The sequence below is a fragment of the Salvelinus sp. IW2-2015 genome, linkage group LG27, assembly GCF_002910315.2.
Source record: "Salvelinus sp. IW2-2015 linkage group LG27, ASM291031v2, whole genome shotgun sequence".
Lineage (NCBI taxonomy): Eukaryota > Metazoa > Chordata > Actinopteri > Salmoniformes > Salmonidae > Salvelinus > Salvelinus sp. IW2-2015.
In genome coordinates this window covers 9,143,029-9,162,426 of record NC_036867.1, presented here as the reverse complement: position 1 = coordinate 9,162,426, position 19,398 = coordinate 9,143,029, and the positions used below count along the sequence as shown (strand labels likewise).

At 43.8% G+C, this 19,398-nt stretch overlaps 1 protein-coding gene across 1 annotated transcript in view; it reads right to left on the bottom strand.

The window, feature by feature from the left end:
• Positions 1-6,931: 6,931 nt before the first annotated feature.
• Positions 6,932-19,398, bottom strand: part of reck (reversion-inducing-cysteine-rich protein with kazal motifs) — a 53,574-nt gene continuing 41,107 nt past the window's right edge. The window contains 6 exon segments of the mRNA XM_023972493.2: positions 6,932-8,539; positions 10,401-10,556; positions 11,858-11,931; positions 12,153-12,414; positions 14,332-14,419; positions 15,559-15,642. Coding sequence (XP_023828261.2) covers positions 8,225-8,539; positions 10,401-10,556; positions 11,858-11,931; positions 12,153-12,414; positions 14,332-14,419; positions 15,559-15,642 — 979 coding nt within the window. The 3' untranslated portion in view covers positions 6,932-8,224.

The following is a 19,398-nucleotide window of genomic DNA, read 5'->3' as shown; positions in this document are numbered from 1 at the left end:
TTCCCCTCCCCCATACCCCAATTTGTGCCACCCATAATTGAGAAACCTAAATGCCAAGGATAGACAATTTGTTGTGTTCCCTACAGGTCATAGAAAAGAGCAGAAGCTCTGAACTTTCCATTCAGTCCTACAGGTTATGGAACATTTGCTCTTTGAGTATTTTGTCCAGTAGGTTAATATTTTCTTCATCAAGGAGAAAGCCCCACTGCTAGGTAATAAAGGTAATAGGTAATAAAGGTAATAAAACAAAAACACTATAATAAATGCTACAGTAATGTCTGCTAAAACACTACAGTAAATACTACAGTCTGCAAAAGCACTACAGTAATTACTATAGTATATGCCAATAAACATTCTACTACAATATTTATACTATAGTAAACTGTAAATACGGACACTATAGTCATGTCCACAACACTACAGTAAATACTACAGTATTCGCTGCAAAAACACTACAGTGAATACTATATCATTTATACCATACTAGTCATTTTTCATGTGGGAAAAAAAAGACAAATTCGAAGCTTATGATTGTGTGTCATAAATAACTACGAGGGTTGTTATCCATGTTGAACATTGGTGTGTGAACACAGCAAGTTTCTCCACAGGAAGTTTCTCTTTTTAGAAAGAGCACAGGAGGGCACTACAGTTATCGAATAAACCAACAATGGAGCTTATCAATGCTGTTCCCCTTTGATGAAAAGTGGTGCGCGTTTGTTCCCCGCCTCAGGAATAGCTAGTTACTTCCTCATCTGCTAAGGGAGAACGAAGCTGAAAGCCTGCAGATATACTGTACCTAACGCTAACGCAGCTCCGTCAATACAAATACAATACAGCGCACTCACTTTGATATTATTCATGACACATTGGTGTCTTATTTCCGGAACACATCGTTTGTTGTGAGGCCTTACAAAGAAGAAGCCCTGGAGGGATAATTTTATTATCCCTTTTTATATATATAAAAAAAATCCTAACCCATATCCAATTTGCATATTCCTCCTATTCTTTTGCAGCCTTTTGATTTGTCTTAGTTTGACAGTGGGGAGAGAGAGAGAGAGAGACTGGCCTTTTCTCCCATTTTTGTAATCTATTAAAATGTATCCAAGGGATTATCCAAAGGCAGAATCGACTGCTGCTACTTTTTCATTAGAACACAGGAAAGGGTTGCATCAACACTGAGTCACAAAGGCAATTAAACCGAGAAGATAACATCATCCTTGTAATTGAGCAGCTCCCATGGTTTGATTTTGTTTTGGCTTCTCTTAAGAGAAGTTCACCCAACTTATTCACCCAACTTATTGTGGGAAGCTTGTGGAAGGCTACCTGAAACGTAATGGTTGATTAGAAATACCCTCAGACAGTGCCCTCCACCCAAGTCTCTGTATCTAGTATCTGGTTCAGTTTGAAGTGGTTAACGCAACTCTTTGCTTTGAAAGGAAACCAACTGCACCTCATGTGCGTCTTAACGTCCCATCCGTCTTTCGGATGGGACGTTAAACGGGTGTCCTGACTCTCTGAGGTCATTAAAGATCCCATGGCACTTATCGTAAGAGTAGGGGTGTTAACCCCGGTGTCCTGGCTAAATTCCCAATCTGGCCCTCAACCATCACGGTCACCTAATAATCCCCAGTTTACAATTGGCTCATTCATCCCCCTCCTCTCCCCTGTAACTATTCCCCAGGTCGTTGCTGCAAATGAGAACGTGTTCTCAGTCAACTTACCTGGTAAAATAACGGTAAAATAAAATAAAATAAAATGTCCTAGCTTCATCCCGCATCTAGCCATTCAAATTAATGCCATCTGTAAAATTAAAAGTCAAAGTCAAAATTGTTAATATAAATGTTAATTTAAATGGATAGTTGTGGGACGAAGCTACACATGGTCATGCAAATAGGATAAACAGATAGGTGGAGGTGCAAATTAGCCATGTGTTGACTCAAGTTGGTGGAGCACTAATAACAGTCTCTCTCTGTCAGGAGGGTGGGTTGGAAGGAAGGAAAAAAGGGTGCTTTTTCAGAGTATTCAAACATGACCTGCGTCTCTGTTTCTGTGACAATGCGTGGCGATAATGTGGCAATTTTAAATGGACGCGCTTTTCAGTTTGAGTGAGAGAGGGAGAGGAACAAACAGGACAGGTGGTGCTGGGAGGGGGTTATCTCAGGAGTGAGTGACAGGTGTGAATATTAATCTGGTCCTCACAGCCTACAGACCTCTTTCACTCTCTCTCTCACTAATGATGTGGGGCTGGGTGCACAGATGGCTCCCAAGCAGGATCCTAGATATACTTGCCTGGACAGCTGGTGACTTCCCATTTACCACTTAAAGAGGGGCCTGCCACCACCAATGTGTCCCCAACCTGTCACCTGTAAACCAAAGACACTGTGGAATTCTGTGGAGTACTACCAACACAGGAGCCATTTAAAAGAACACTAGTAAACCCTGACTCACTCTCTGTTTCCAAAAATTTGAATTTCTGCCATGAAATTGAATGTGTTGGTGTTTACTTATTTGTAGAGTGTTATGGCCTCATATAGACCAGGGTTGGAACATTTTGTCTGGAGCTATCTATTGTGGTTGAGCATTGCTTTAGGCATTATATTACAGTTGAAGTCAGAAGTTTACATACACTTAGGTTGGAGTGATTAAAACTCGTTTTTCAACCACTCCACAAATTTCTTGTTAACCAACTGTAGTTTTTGCATGTTGGTTAGGACATCTACTTTGTGCATGACACAAGTATTTTTTCCAAAAATTGTTTACAGACAGATTATTTCACTTATAATTCACTGTATCACAATTCCAGTGGGTCAGAAGTTTACATGCACTAAATTGACTGTGCCATTAAACAGCTCGGAAAAATCCAGAAAATTATGTCATGGCTTTAGAAGCTTCTGATAGGCTAATTGACATAATTTGAGTCAATTGGAGGTGTACCTGTGGATGTATTTCAAGGCCTACCTTCAAACTCAGTGCCTCTTTGCTTGACAATAAAGGTGAAACATAATGGGAAAATCAAAAGAAATCAGACAATACCTCAAGTCTGGTTCATCCGTGGGAGCAATTTCCAAATGCCTGTAGGTACCACGTTCATCTGTACAAACAATAGTACGCAAGTATGAACACCATGGGACCATGCAGCCGTCATACTGCTCAGGAAGGAGACGCGTTCTGTCTCCTAGAGATGACCGTACTTTGGTGCGATAAGTGCAAATCAATCCCAGAACAACAGCAAAGGACCTTTTGAAGATGCTGGAGGAAACGGGTACAAAGGTATCTATATCCACAGTAAATTGAGTCGTATATCGACATAGCCTGAAAGGCCGCTCAGCAAGGAAGAAGCCACTGCTCCAAAACCACCATAAAAAAAGCCAGACTACGGTTTGCAACTGCACATGGGGACAAAGATCGTACTTTTTGGAGAAATGTCCTCTGGTCTGATGAAACAAAAATGGCCATAAAGACCATTGTTATATTTGGAGGAAAAAGGGGGAGGCTTGCAACCTGAAGAACACCATCCCAACCGTGAAGCACGGGGGTGGCAGCATCATGTTGTGGGGGTGATTTGCTGCAGGAGGGACTGGTGCACTTCACAAAATAAATGGCATCGTGAGGGAGGAAAATTATGTGGATATATTGAAGCAACAATTTAAGACATCAGTCAGGAAGTTAAAGCTTGGCCACAAATGGGTCTTCCAAATGGACAATGACTCCAAGCATACTTCCAAAGTTGTGGCAAAATGGCTTATGGACAACAAAGTCAAGGTATTGGAGTGGCCATCACAAAGCCCTGACCTCAATCCTATAGAACATTTGTGGGCAGAACTGAAAAAGCGTGTGCGAGCAAGGAGGCCTACAAACCTGACTCAGTTACACCAGCTCTGTCAGGAGGAATGGGCCAAAATTCACCAAACTTATTGTGGGAAGCTTGTGGAAGGCTACCTGAAACGTTTCACCCAAGTTAAACAATTCTAAGGCAGTGCTACCAAATACTAATTGAGTGTATGTAAACTTCTGACCACTGGGAATGTGATGAAAGAAATAAAAGCTGAAATAAATCATTCTCTCCACTATTATTCTGACATTTCACACTTCTTAAAACAAAGTGGTGATCCTAACTGACCTAAAACAGGACATTTTTACTCAGATTAAATGTCAGGACTCAGTTACACCAGCTCTGTCAGGAGGAATGGGCCAAAATTCACCAAACTTATTGTGGGAAGCTTGTGGAAGGCTACCTGAAACGTTTCACCCAAGTTAAACAATTCTAAGGCAGTGCTACCAAATACTAATTGAGTGTGTAAACTTCTGACCCACTGGGAATGTGATGAAAGAAATAAAAGCTGAAATAAATCATTCTCTCCCATATTATTCTTGACATTTCACATTCTTAAAACAAAGTGGTGATCCTAACTGACCTAAAACAGGACATTTTTACTCAGATTAAATGTCAGGAATTGTGAAAAACTGAGTTTAAATGTATTTGACTAAGGTGTATGTAAGCTTCCGACTTCAACTGTATGTTCAGGGTCATGGCTGAGGAGCAATGAGAAACAATGTTTGTTGAGAAACAAACTGTAATGTAAGAAAAATACCAAATGAATGCTGGTATAAGCCACTCTGAAGAGTGGCACCCCCAACCCAAAACATCTTCCGGTTGCCATGGAGCCCACTGTCAGGAATCTTAGCATTGCCTATAGTCATCTCGCATCTCTCCATGGCTACTGCTGATGCAGGAGAAATCTGGCAAAAAATGGCAGCCATGCATCACTATAGAACAGCAAATCTGGTTTATAAAAACAGATAAAGCAACACCTCAAGTCACAATGCCTCTCCCCTATTTGACCTAGATAGTTTATGTGTATGTGCTGATATGTAGGCTACGTGTGCCATTTTTAAATTGATGTAGTTCTGTCCTTGAGCTGGTCTTGTCTATTAATGTTCTATATTATGTCATGTTTCATGTTTTGTGTGGACCCCAGGAAGAGTAGCTTTCGCAAAAGCTAATGGGGATCTTAATAAAATACCAAAATACCAATGGTTCTGTTATGTAAGTGATGTACAGTGATGAGTGATGGAAAGAGCGTTGGGACCTGTAAATGAAAGCAGATTCTGTACATTAATTGAATCCATTACGATCATAATTACGGAGGAAAGGAAAGTGACTGTGTAGCTGTAATTTAATAGAGTGCACTACAGGACAACATTCTTATACACTGCATTACAGAACCTGCGAGAATAGATGAGTTTCCACTCGTGCAGTAGGCCAACAGGTTCATTTAAAAGCTAGAGTTAGAGAGGCAGGAGACTCCAGATACGGCCTTTGGCGACTTGGGCACAGGCTAGTTAGGCGTTCACATGGTCGTTCACTTTGAGGGATTAACCAAAAGCATTCTCAGGCACCGGTGCTCAGCTTCTTCAATGGGATATCACATTCAGGAAAATTCCTGGAAAAGCAAGTTCATCTCCGCTCCTCCCTAGACCCCACTGGAATCTACATCACGACTCCCCAAGCCAGCTCATGATTTGTGTCATTACTCATCACAGCACATTACTGTATGGTCAATAGGTACTAGCCACTGCCTTTTACCTAAGAGTGTTGGGGTTAGGTAGGTCAGCAATGGGAAAGGGAAAGAGGGATACCTAGTCAGTTGTACAACTGAATGCATTCAACTGAAATGTGTCTTCCGCATTTAACCGAACCCCTCTGAGTCAGAGAGGTGCGGGGGGCTGCCATAATCGACATGCACGTCTTCCAGCACCGGGGAACAGTGCGTTAACTGCCTTGCTCAGGGGCAGAACAACATATTTTTACCTTGTCAGCTCAGGGACTCGATCCAGCAACCTTTTGGTTACTTGCCCAATGCTCTAAATGGATCAGGAAAAAAAGTTTTAGGAACCAATTCTACATCTGGATAAATTTCTGCTCTTGGAGAGAGGTGATCGAGTTCATCCCACTAAATAAAAGTTCAACACATTTCAAGCAGACACACACCAGCCCAAATTCTCAAGAGCAGGTCACACACACTGAGAGGAGGCTTCTCATCATCATTATTTACACAGTGGATAGATAAGCGTGTAAATCAACGTTGGATCAAAGGGGAGCCGCCAAGGCCTTTATCAGGCACTAGGGGTTTCCACTTCCACATCTGCTCTCTGGAGCACTACCTACGAGGGGCCCTAGGAAATGTTGAGGAAGTAGACACTTGTTTCCTTACTCCCATCACAGCCAGCCCTGTAGGAGAGTACTACATCATTACAGGTCACTATCTACAGCACTCAACCACCTTAGAGGCTGTGCCAGAGCCAGACACCCCCATGTGGTGATAGTATGTAATTGCATGTTAGAGGATACATTTTTATTTTACCTTTATTTAACTAGGCAAGTCAGTTAAGAACAAATTCTTATTTTCAATGACAGCCGTGGAAGTGGGTTAACTGCCTTGTTCAGGTGCAGAACAACAGATTTGTAGCTTGTCAGCTCAGGGATTCAATCCTGCAACCTTTCAGTTACAAGTCCAATGCTCTAACCAGTAGGCTACCTGCCTAGTGGTTTGGGAAGGCTACCTGCCTAGTGGTTTGGGAAGGCTACCTGCCTAGTGGTTTGGGAAGGCTACCTGCCTAGTGGTTTGGGAAGGCTTTGGCTCTTTCTCATTTGTCTTTCCTTAGATTCCTCGTGTCCTCCTTCCTTGCCTCCAGCTCACAACGCATTTGAGGAGAAGATTTGAGAGGAGGAACTTTGGAACACTTTTTGAGGAGGGAGGATGAAGAAGACAAATGAGAAGTTCTCATGCTCTATAGAGAACAGCATATTAATGTGACTGGATTGATGCAATAGATTTTATTTGTCACTCTGCTTCAATGTGGAATCTTTCAAACTTAAATTATTCTTCCTAAGGAGTTAAGATGATGAAATGTACAACAACAAGCAACCTTCTGTTTGATTGTAGGATTTTATATTTTATAAAATATGCATTCTGTTGGCATTTTACAAACACATTGCAAGTACTGCCATCTCCACCGAGACAATGATGCAATACAGTGATGATTAACATAATGCTTAAGTGTCTACAGCTCTACTCTTTCTAAACATTGGCAATATGAACACTCGATAACATAAAAACAACTACAAACTGAGTTTAAATCCCTCGGAAACAGATACAATACTACAAGGACCCTTGAAGGGTTTGCTGCTACAAAGCTGCCTAGCACGATAATACTGTAAAAAAACGGGGACACTTCGTGTTGCGTAGGCATAGAGACAACATCAAATCAAACGTGGGGACAGGACAAACATAGTACAATACATTCTGGAGTAAAAACACTTCATAATTGTCATCATGCAAGAATAAAACATTTAGAAAATGGCACATATTGAATCACATCTCGATCCATTTCTTATTTGAAATATAGAACATTTCGGAATAATTTCGGAAGAAGTTATTGCATTTATTTCATATAGGAACTATATGCAAAGCATGTTGTCGCTATTTGTTTTGTTCCTACCCATGTGCATCATGGGTAAAGTGATGATTGTCATTTTCATTAAAAACATGGCTGTCATTCCTCCTTATTTTATATCTTATCTACACTAGAGGAATAACGACAATCCCTTGTGTGTGTCTTTCAGCCTACGGAGCGGGAATGCTTGCTTGCCTTTGACCTGTTTCACGTTCCAGTATTACTGTCTCAGTCAGCACCTCCCCACTCGCTCTTTATTTACAATAGTACAAATGTAAAACGGGAGTGGGAGAAAGGGGAGGAGAGGGGGAGGAGGCGGAGGAGCAGGGTAATTACACCCCTGAGACTATCTGGGACAAATGTCAGTGTTTGGGAGCGCACCTGTCTGACATCTAGACCTGACTCCCCCTCTGAGACTTAACCACCAGGTTCGTACACATACGCATAAACCACTTGTGCGTACACATACGCATAAACACACGCACGCAGGCAAACACCCGCACACACTCCCCACTCCACAGCTTTAGAGGAGGAGAGAGCTTCTGTTGCAGAATAAAACGGATACAAAACCCTGTGTGATAAAACTCATCTTCCTTATAACGATATATAGAGCTCTGTGGAACCAAAGCTGGAATGTGATTGTGTCTCCGCTTCTCTCGTTCAATTAGGATTCATCTCATAGCTTCTCGTCCATGATTGTGTTGACGCTGGTGCAGTAGAGTTAATGAGATTGATTGTCAAGGCTTTTACAGGCTGATGCTTCCTGTCAGGCAATGACCCGAGAAGGGGTCAGAATACTCCACAACACACCCAGCCTCCTGCCAGCGGGGCCTGGCTGGCTAGCAGAGGCTAGCTTGGCCTCGGGTAGGCCTGGTGCTAAAGTGAGGAGGAGGCCCAGGGCGAGGCAGAAGAAGATTGGCAGGGAGGAGGGCGTTGAGCTGGCGTGGCCCGCGGACCTGATGGTGGAGATGGAGACCTCGGAGGTGAGGAAGGCAGACAGAGGAACATGGGAGACCAGGGTGGGGCTGCCGTAGTTGATGAGTGAGTCGATCTTCTCCGCCTCCATGCTGCAGGCTTCAATCTGAGACGGGATACACACACACACAATGATCAGGTGAAATTTACAGACACACAGTCCTCCTCCCACAGTTTTCTATGCTTTTGTTTGTGTGTGTGTGTATCTTTATTCCCTTCTGAAAATGTTATTTTGGTACAAACGTGTACCAAACCAGGCTCTTTATTTGTGTATGAAACAATCCTAACGAACCCCCTAAAAGCCCACATTATTGACAGATAGTTCCTATGAATAGAGTCATAGAGAGAATGATGCAAGCCTGGCTATGACCTCCATTCGCCGGTTTGCATCGATCATTATCGCTCAGGGCTGTTTTTGCAGAGACAGCAATACAATGGGTGGAAAGGGTGTGCAAAATAACTTCATTTGGGCGTTTCACCCTAGACGGTAGTGATGAGATGTCTGATTATTTGCCCCAGTAGAGTGAGAGAGATTCTGAGAGAGGACTTTGATTAGTCCCCCAGTAAGAGGAGGTTTGGGTCTCCGGGCTCATGAGGCGTTTAGAAAATCTTTGTGTTTAACCTTTATTTATCCAGCTTAGTCATTGAAATGAAACCTATTTTCAGAGAGAACTGGAGACAGCAGTTGAACAAATAACAGGGAAATATTGGCCCAGACATGTTTATTATGACTCCTGTGCCCTCCCCGATAAAGTCCCTGTTCAGGAGGGCCCAACGTCACAGAACCGTCAGACAGCAATTGATGTATTGTTGCAGAACCAATATGATTGTCTCTCGTGTAGAATTACGGAGTCGTTTCAGGCAGCTCTGTTCAAACATTTCACTGTACTGAGCACACACCCCTGGGACATCTGTGTGACTGAACCATTAGTTCATATTCACTACAGAGCCACCAGAAGGCTAGTCTACAGGCTGTGTCACAACTCACTACGCTCCTCTCCATGAACCCCATCAGACTAACCACAAGCATGTCAAAACATGTTATCTGAACTACATTTCAAACAGGAGGAACCAGAGAGAGAGATATTAGGCAGTCCAGCTGGTACATTTGTGGTGAAAAGGTTACCACCAAACACATTTTTTGAGTTTGAGATATAAGCCGAATAAAAAAAATCCAAATAATCGTGATCTCTATTCAGAATCTATGAGAAAATAATCCCAAAAGTGTCCTCCAACCCCATTACGGAATATCCCATGTCTGTAAACACTGCCCTGTGGGCATCCTCTGTGTGAATGATCAGCTTGTTAACAAATGCCTCCTCTCTTCTACTGTAATCACTGTGAAATTCACTGCGCTCATAGAGAAGCATGGGAGTGTGGGTTGGGGATGGGGGTGGAGAAACAGAGGGCTCAGTTCTGCGTAGGAAACAAAAGCGTTCACAACACCATGATGGGATGATCTGGCCCCAAGGTGTAGTGTATGCTATGCTGATTAGGCTCCAGGTCATGCATTAACCAGGAAGTAAAACAAAGGATGTGTCTCAAATGGCACCCAATTCGCTATATAGTGCACTACTTGGCCTTGGAACACTGAAGAATAGGCCTACAAGTAGGGAATCAATTGTTGTCAGTCTGAGAGGAAGCTCATGTAGCCAGAGCACCAGGCTTATCTATTGTGAACGAAGGACAGTCGACACGTCTCTGTGAGAGAGAGTGAGTGAATGACAGACAGACAGGCAGACAGAGAGTGTGTGAGAGAGAAAGACAGACAGACACCTGGTTTGCCCCATCCTGGGCTCAAACCAGGGACCCTCTGAACACCCACAAAGCATCATTACCTGTCACTTCACAAAAGCCGCAGGCATTGAAGTCTACTTCAAGGTCTCAGAGCTGGTGACATCACCGATGGAAAGCTATTAGCGTGCACCGCAAACTAGCTAGCTCAGTGTCTGCGTAAGTGATCGTACCTGCAGCGGGGTGGGCTGCTGGTCCACGGGGACGATGAGGATGATGATCTCTGAGTCGATGCTCAGGTAGCCGAAGATGTCACACTGCGGCACGGAGATGTGGAGACGCAGGATCCTCAGGATGTCATGGACCGTCACTGGCTGCTTCCTGTTCAACTGCAACACCAAACCAGGAGGACAAACACAGTCGCACAGAACCAGAGCCAGAGGGGGAAAAGTTTGAGATTCAATTCATTGCAGATAAAGGAAGACTGAACTGCGGGTTTCTTCAAGTTCGTGCTGAATGTGGTGAATACATGTTATTCATCCCCAATTATTAAGAAATATGAAATACCTTTGTGAACAGTAGTTGAAAGGGCAATGAATGTATTACAGTATAGTGCCTGCTGTCATGGAATGTTTGACACCAATATGGAGGATAGGTTGGAAAAACTATGATGTGTATATCCATTGCTTGTCTGAGTGAGTCATGTCGTCTAGGCCCAAATCCAAAGGCAATTTGTTTGCAATTAGCAGGTTTATGTTCTGGACTTAACGTTGATAAGATGTTTGTGTTGGAGATTAGACTAATAGCCCAGGTTTATAATGAACCTGCTTTGAATGACATGTTTTAGCTTATTAGCTGTTATAAGCATGTATACGAGGCATTTCTGGGCATTTGCTCTTAAGCTGCAGCCCGACCCAGTCATTTCAAACGGGCGAAGAATTCCAGAGGAAGACATGTGATGTTGATGCTTGGTATTTTGGATCTATGCCTCACTCTAGTGGTCGTTTGGTGTCATTACAGTTCAAAATCAACAGTCGATGCCAAGGGGGTGGCTAATCCCAGTTGAGTAAGACCTAGTCAACTGGGTTTGCAGGCTTTTATTCCAGCCCTGCACTAACATACCTGACTCTATGCCCTTGATTAGCAGAATCTAGTGTGTAGGAGCAGGGGCGTATAACAAAAGCCTGCACACAGCATTCCGCAGTTGGTGGAGCTATTACTTATACCTAAGGTTGCACATTTTTGGAAACTTTCAATAAATTCCCTGGGTTTTCCTCATGCTCAGTCTTTAGGATTCCGGGAATTAGGAGGTAATAAGCAGGAAATCCAGAATTCTCCAACCATGATTTCTGGAAAACCAGGGAATTTATTGAAATGTTCCTAAATTTTGCAACCCTACATATACATAGACAGTCCTCTTCAATCCACAAAGTAGTGTCCACAGTTTAGATTCAGATATGCAGCAAAACAATTGTTCGTAATTTTACAACATTGAGAATTGAATTCTCTAAAATATATAACACAACAGGGAACCTTTCAACCCTCCTTTTAATGTTCAAATCCATTAAAATCCAACAAAGCAGCCAGCTGGATGGAAAAGTGAGTGAGTGAGAGGGAAGGGGACAACATTTCTGAAATGGAACACAGCCTGGAACCCAAATAAGTGAGGAGCATGTCAGAAGGTGCTGACCTTAGCGAAGTTATTAATCTGCTCCTTGTTCCACAGGATCTGCAGCATGCCCGCACACAGAGGACAGCATGCACCTGTGAGAGGAGGGGGTTGCCACCAAGATGTCAGAGGTCAGAGGTTAGGAGTCAATCACAACAATATCGTAATAAGATTTGTGTTCCTGTGTGGACAAATCCTATGTATAACATGAGAGCCTTACATGTCAAAGTGAACGTGGCTGCGCCACTGAGTGTACTGACCACAGAATTAAATAAAACATTAGATACTATATTATTTCTGTCTCTATTGTACTGACCGGGTGGTGTGACAGGGATGCAGCCCTGGGTGGACAGGGCTGGGCAGGGGATCATGTCACAGCCTGAGTCAGAGGCAAACTCTGCCACCGCCCCCACGGCGTGGCACCGCCCCTGGTAGTCCACGGCAACGCGGTCCGAGTAGGCCTCGCACACTGTGTTGTACGTCTCGCCGTTGTGGCCGCACACAGGCCGCGCCTTTTTACAGGCATCCTGCACAGAACACAAACACATACACAAGAAAGTTTGAGTTAGGATTCAGCCCTTATTAATGTATTTTGTGAAAAATATCATATATTAAAACATAAATAGACGTGACCTTTCTACACTTCATAATACATCACTCATATCCAGATAAACTTAATCAAGGTAGGCTACTCCAATTAGTTACATAGGGAGGCCATTTTTTATATATCACACCAAGTGTATTGGTTTTCTTTGAATTGCTCTGTACCTCATCAATACTCTCAGAGAGGGGGAGGGCAGTTAAGTTCTCCTACATCACTGCAAACGGTTTGATTGCGTGCCTCTTGGTTCGGTGACTTGACACCGGGACTGAAGTGGGTTTTTAATGGGTTGTCGTCTACCTTAAACGGGTATAAAACTAAATCCGGTCTGTTCCACTGATGGAGCCACTGCTCAGAGCTACCGAGGCGAGACGCCATCAGACTGACGTTGCGAGCGACCGCAATGGAGAAACATTATCCTACCAGGCCCTAAAAACTAAATAACCACTTGAATTCAACTTTCAGCTTTAATTCTCCACTTTCACAAACACACACAAACATGGGGGGATTTTGCCTGTATCATGTACAAACACAGTCCTACACAGGAGATGTATGTGTCTGCAGGTAGACTAAGTGCATGGGCAGACTAAGAACCTAAATGCAACATATTATTTTATTAGACAAAACCATAGGGTAGTTCAGCTTTTGGTGGGCTGGGATATCTGCCTCCTCTCATAAACCATGGCAAAAACATACATACTCAGTCAGTTACTGGAGGAAGGATATGGATATGCAAATTTGGAGTGTGTGTGTGTGTGTGTGTTTGTGTTGCAACAGCTGGGACGTGTTATCCTACCTCTGAATGCAGGCTCTCCATTTAAGCGTTCACGAACACAAACAGAGAAAAGCTTTTCAGAGACTCTAAAGACAGGGATTATCTCTGTGTGATTGACTAAAAGCTGTGCAGCTCCCTCCAGTAGGGCGATGTTCAAATAGCTGACTGTGTAATGCTATCAGGCAGGTGTTACAATGCTACCTATTGCTGCCTCTCCTTATGAGTTCTGGCATGCCTTTTCATCACAACTGAATTACATGTATTGAAATGTCCAAAAGCCCTTAAACACTGTCAACATTTACAGTCAATTTAGCGCAGTGGTCACCAACCAGTCGATCGCGATCGATCTCCAAGGCATTTCTAGTCGATCGCCAAACATTTCTGTAAAAAACACAATGATAAAGCCTTGACTTCCTTTTTTTATTATTAGTCTCGGGCTGTTGGTGATAGGTGCAGCAAATTCAGCTGCCCTGAGCGCCGGGTAGGCAAACTGTTGCCACTTCATGTGTCTGAAGGTACAAACTCTGCCTTCCCGGTGGGCATGGAAAGGAAATCAAGTGCACTATTCCACCGCTGGCCAATCAGATTGCTCAGATGACCGAGTCTCCAGTAACGTAGCAGCATACAATACAGCTACGGCAAAATCGATACTGTGAGATTTCAAAACGTTTAAAACCATGAATAGAGAGAGACTGTCAACGAATACAGCAAAGAGCTGCTGTTTCTATGAGTGAGTTCATGTTTAAGTTCTTACTCAGCACTGTCAAGATTTTGTATTCAACACTTGTAAAACCCATAAAATGCACGTTCTTCCTATTACCTCTCAGCGCTACAACAAGCAGTGCAGCAGTAATGAATGAGTAGGAAAATGTATCTATAGGCTTGTGTTGTTGGTATTATTAGCGGCTTGGGTATTTTTAATATCAAGGAATATTTCACTTTCTCTGTTCATAGGAGTAACAACATGAATTTGTGCATGAGGCTGAAATAATGCGGTGCGACTCGAGTTTCGATAGGCTTACATTTTTTAAGTCATGTTAATAAAAAATTCGAGCGGCAGATCTCGACATGCATTTTGACTCAGAAAGTGATCTTGACTCAGAAAAGGTTGGTGTCCACTGACGTGTCCATCTGGAGGAGCTGACAGAGGTTGGGGTGCTCCACGTTGTCTGTGTCGCAGGCCAGGTCCATGTGAATCTTGTCACAGACACGGATACAAGGACGAAAGGGGACCAACAACACTCATACGGGGACAGTGTAGGTCAACCATGTCTGTAAGGCACACTCTACGGCTGGAATGCAGACGTTTATGGAAACTTGGAGAACAGACACAATATTGAGACAGTGAATTACTTTCAAATTCTACTTCAACAATTGTTTGGCATAACTGTCACAAACTGTTACCCGACAATGGCCCATGCAGGACAGGTTCTACCTCCCTCATATTAAAAATATGACCTTGAAGACACAGTTCCTCCACTCTTCCCCTAAATCAAGGACCCATTTTGACCTGGGACAACACGGTGGGTCATAATAATCAGGTACAGAACAGAAAACCAGCATAGTCCAGCTGGTGGCGTCTGCCCAACGCATCACCAGGGCAAAACTACCTGCCCTCCAGGACACCTACACACACCACGATCACAGGAAGACCAAAAAGATCATCAAGGACAACAACCACCCGAGCCACTGCCTGTTCACCCCGCTACCATCCAGAAGCGAGCGTCCAGTACAGTGCATCAAAGCTGGGACAGAGAGACTGGAAAACAGCTTCCTATCTCAAGGAACATCAGACTGTTAAACAGCCATCACCAAACACAGAGAGGCTGCTGCCTACACACAGACTTGAAATAATTGCCACCTCTAATCAATGGACTCACTATCTTCCGATAATAAATGCCACTTTAAATAATGTTACAAAGCTCTGCCATCACTCATACTCACATATTTATATGCTGTAATTTATATACCATCTATTGATCTTCCTATGCCGCTTCATTACTCATCCATATATTTAATAATGTATATCATTAAATTCCATTCCTTACTAATAATTAGGTTGTGGAATTGTTAGATACATGTTAGATATTCTGCCACTGTCGAGACTAGAAGCACACAACAATTATCGGCTCACCAACGCCCAATAACATCTGCTAAACACGTGTGCTGACCAAAACGGTTTGCAATTTGACATGGTACGGGTACATATTGTAATATAATCCTGTGTCTAGGTGTTACCTACAGTGCCCATATGAGCATAGGTCTTGTTCCATCTGGACCGACGCACAAGATTGGGTCTCACTGTAATCTGGCGCAGCCAGTACCATATGGAATCTGTAGTCACAGCCGGAGGGACGACCAACACACTCATACTGGGGACAGTGGTAGTCAACCATGTCTGTAAGGCACACTCTACGGCTGGGAATGCACCTGAGGATCAACGGAAAGAGGGCAGGAAAGGGGGTTAATTTAGTGATTGTTTTAAGCAGCTTTTAAGCAGTGGAAGTCCAAAACATGGACCCGTTACAGCTATCGCTTTCGTCAGTGTACACAACTATTCTTTTCAAGTTGTGTAGGTCCTTTGGTTTGAGTTGAGCACTGATGTTCCTTATTATTATTGTGAAGTAGTGTACCTTAATAGTGTATTATTCTCACAGCAGACATCAGTGCTTTTTTACCATGTGAATTACCCCATTTAATCCTTTATTTAAAACATAAACCATATTATAATCATAATGGTACCTATCTTTAGGGGAATGTAGTAAATGTGTTGACGTTTTTATATCAGTACATTAATGCTGATTTTCGATGGGAAACAGAGAGTGAAAATCTATGAAACCTAACGAGCCCTGCCCTTTTGTACACAGTAGAGTTGAAATATACAAAACAAGCAAAGTTGAGGTAAAAAAGGAGGGACCCTCTCTCTCTTTCTCCACCACAGCCCCCCTATCTCCAAGGTAACCATCCCTGCATCCGTACCTCAGCACCAATCAGGTGGTCTGCAGGCCGCAGCTAGATTTTTATCACCTTGTTTACGGAAAAATAACAAATGTTTGAGAGATCCCATCAACTCTGTGTGCCTTTGAACAGATGGCCAAGGGGAGACGTTATGGAATGGGTTTGCAGTGCTTTACATAAGGAAGGATGCCAAAACACATTCGTCTTTACTGTGTGGAGGGGAGAGGGGGGTAAAATGGGTCCGTATCACATTTCGGGTAAGACCCAGATGCAGACAGTGTCGAAGTAACAAAAGTGTATTACTAGTACAGGGGCAGGCAAAACGACAGGTCAAGGGCAGGCAGAGGTCAGTAATCCAGGTAGGGTGCAAAAGGTCCAGAACTGCAGGCAGGCTCAGGGTCAGAGCAGGTAGAATGGTCAAAACCGGGACAAACTAGAAAACAGGAACTAGAACAGACAAGAGGAAGGGGGAAAATGCTGGTAGGTTTCACTTTTTTTTTTTACTGGCAACAAACAAACAGAGAACACAGGTATAAATACACTGGGGATAATGGGGAAGATTGGTGACACCTGGAGGGGGTTGAGACAAGCACAAAGACAGGTGAAACAGATCAGGGTGTGACAGACCAGCTCTGATGTTCGTAGTAATAGGAGTTAACACAGAGCCATGTGTGGTTAAGGAGTGTGTCCTAACCATAGAATTAGGAATTAGAATAATAATAATAGTAATTTAATAGGATCTCTATGGTCCTAATAATGTGCCATCCAGGGGAAGAGGGAGCGACGTTAGATGGACGATGCTGTCTGGGGGTGAGGGAGCGATGTTAGATGGACGATGCTGTCTCGGGGTTGAGGGAGCGATGTTAGATGGACGATGCTGTCTGGTGAGGGAGCGATGTTAGATGGACGATGCTGTCTGAGGGACGTTGAGGGAGCGATGTTAGATGGACGATGCTGCTGGGGAAGACGGGGAGCGATGTTAGATGGACGAGTGCTGTCTGGGGAGGTGAGGGAGCGATGTTAGATGGACGATGCTGTCTGGGGTGAAGGGAGCGATGTTAGATGGACGATGCTGTCTGGGGAAGAGGGAGCGAGTGTTAGTGGACGATGCCGTCTGGGGAAGAGGGGAGCGATGTTAGATGGACGATGCTGTCTGGGAAGAGGAGCGATTTAGATGGACGATGCTGTCTGGGGAAGAGTGAGTGATGTTGGATGGACAATTTTTCTGGGGAAGAGTGAGTGATGATAGACGGATGATGCTGTCTGGGGAAGAGGGAGTGATGTTAGATGGACGAGCTGTCTGGGGAGAGGAGATGTTAGATGGACGATGGTGTCTGGGGAAGAGGTAGCGATGTTAGATAGATGACGCTCTATGGGGAGGGGGATGTTAGATGGAAGATGCTGTCTGGGAAGAGGGAGCGATGTTAGACGGACGATGCTGTCTGGGGAAGAGGTAGTGAGTTAGATGGACGATGCTGTTGGGAAGATGAGGGATGATGACGGATGATGCTGTTGGGAAGAGGGAATGATGTTAGATGGACGATGGTGTCTGGGAGAGAGGTAGCGATGTTAGATAGATGACGCTCTATGGGGAGGGGGGATGTTAGATGGAAATGCTGTCTGGGGAAGCAGGGAGCGATGATTAGAACGGACGATGCTGTCTGGGGAAGAGGGAGCAATGTTAGATAGATGACGCTCTATGGGGAGGGGGGATGTTAGATGGATGATGCTGTATGGGGAAGAGGGAGTGATCCTCAGGGCTGGGAGCTCAAGGCCATTCCGGAGGGGAGGGTTATAACACACCCCATACAGGCGCGCCTTATGACACAGTTACCGCCTGTAACCACAGGGGGACACACAGCCTGGCCACACCTGAATAAACAACCACGGGATACGAGGCAGTTTGAGAGGGGGATTTCAAGAAAAAGCGGAAGAGAGGAGAAGGGTGCAGGAAAATAGGATCTATCAAGAGAGGAAATAACACTAGTGGACAATGTTCCCTCTAAGTTGCGCGCCTGCCTGCAGCAGCCCTGGGACTGCCACGCAGAACAAATATTAGCCCCCAGAGAGAAGCACGAGATTGCACTCAACTTTCTATAGCAGTGGTAACCAACCGGGTCGATCTCCAAGGCATTCCTAGTCGATCGCCAAACATTTATGTAAAAAAATGAATGAATAAAGCCTTGTGTTCCTATTATTTTATTTGTCTTGGGCTGTTGGCGGTAGGTGCACCGGATTCAGTAGCCCTCAGCGCCGGGTAGGCGAACTGTTGCCATTTTTCACCGTTTACTGTGTCTGAAGGTACAAACTCTTCCTTCCCGGTGGGCCCAGAGAGCAAATCAAGTGCACTATAGGCCTACCGCTGGCCAATCGAATGGCTCAGATTACCATTAGTGCAGGCATAAAATAAAGCTACAGCAAAGTTGATACTGTGAGATTTCAAAATGTTTAAAACCATGACTAGAGAGACACTGTCAACGAACACAGCAAAGAGCTGCTGTTTTTATGAGTGAGTTCATGTTTAAGTTCTCACTCAGCACTGTCAACATTTTGTATTCCACACTTTTATAAGCCATAAAATGTGCATTCTTCCTATTTCCACTCAGCGCTACAAAAAGCACTGCAGCAGTAATGAATGAGTAGGAAAGTGTATCTATTGGCTTGTGTTATTATTATTAGCGGCGTTGGTCTGTTTTAATATCGAGGAATATTTCACTTTCTCTGTTCAACATGAATTTGTGCAAGAGGCAGAAATAATGCGGTATGACTCGAGTTTTGCCATCAGCTGGAATACGGTGTTCCTTTTTTGGTCAGTGTGAGGGGAGGAAAGGGAGAGCAGAGGGGTGTTGACAGATGGACCCTCAGTCTGCTGCTCTCGCCCTCCGCTGAGACTGACCATCAGATGCAGGTAAAACACAATCAAACAGCGAATGATTTAAATGTATGGTCACTCAGCTGTGCCTCACAAGTAATACAACAATGGATCTATTACCCGTGTGATCATATAGCTTACCTCAAAGGTTTTTAAATAATAAAAAAACTGTCCCAAACAACAATTTAAGCAAAGCCAATATGCGGTGATAATGTATTGGGCCTATAGCTTACTGCATAAACCTCATTGCTACAGTGCTGTTTTTAATTGGTTAATGTTGCATAGGCTTATGTTTTTTAAGTCCTGTTAAAAAAAATCCGGGTGGTAGATCTCGACTTGCATTTTGACTCAGAAAG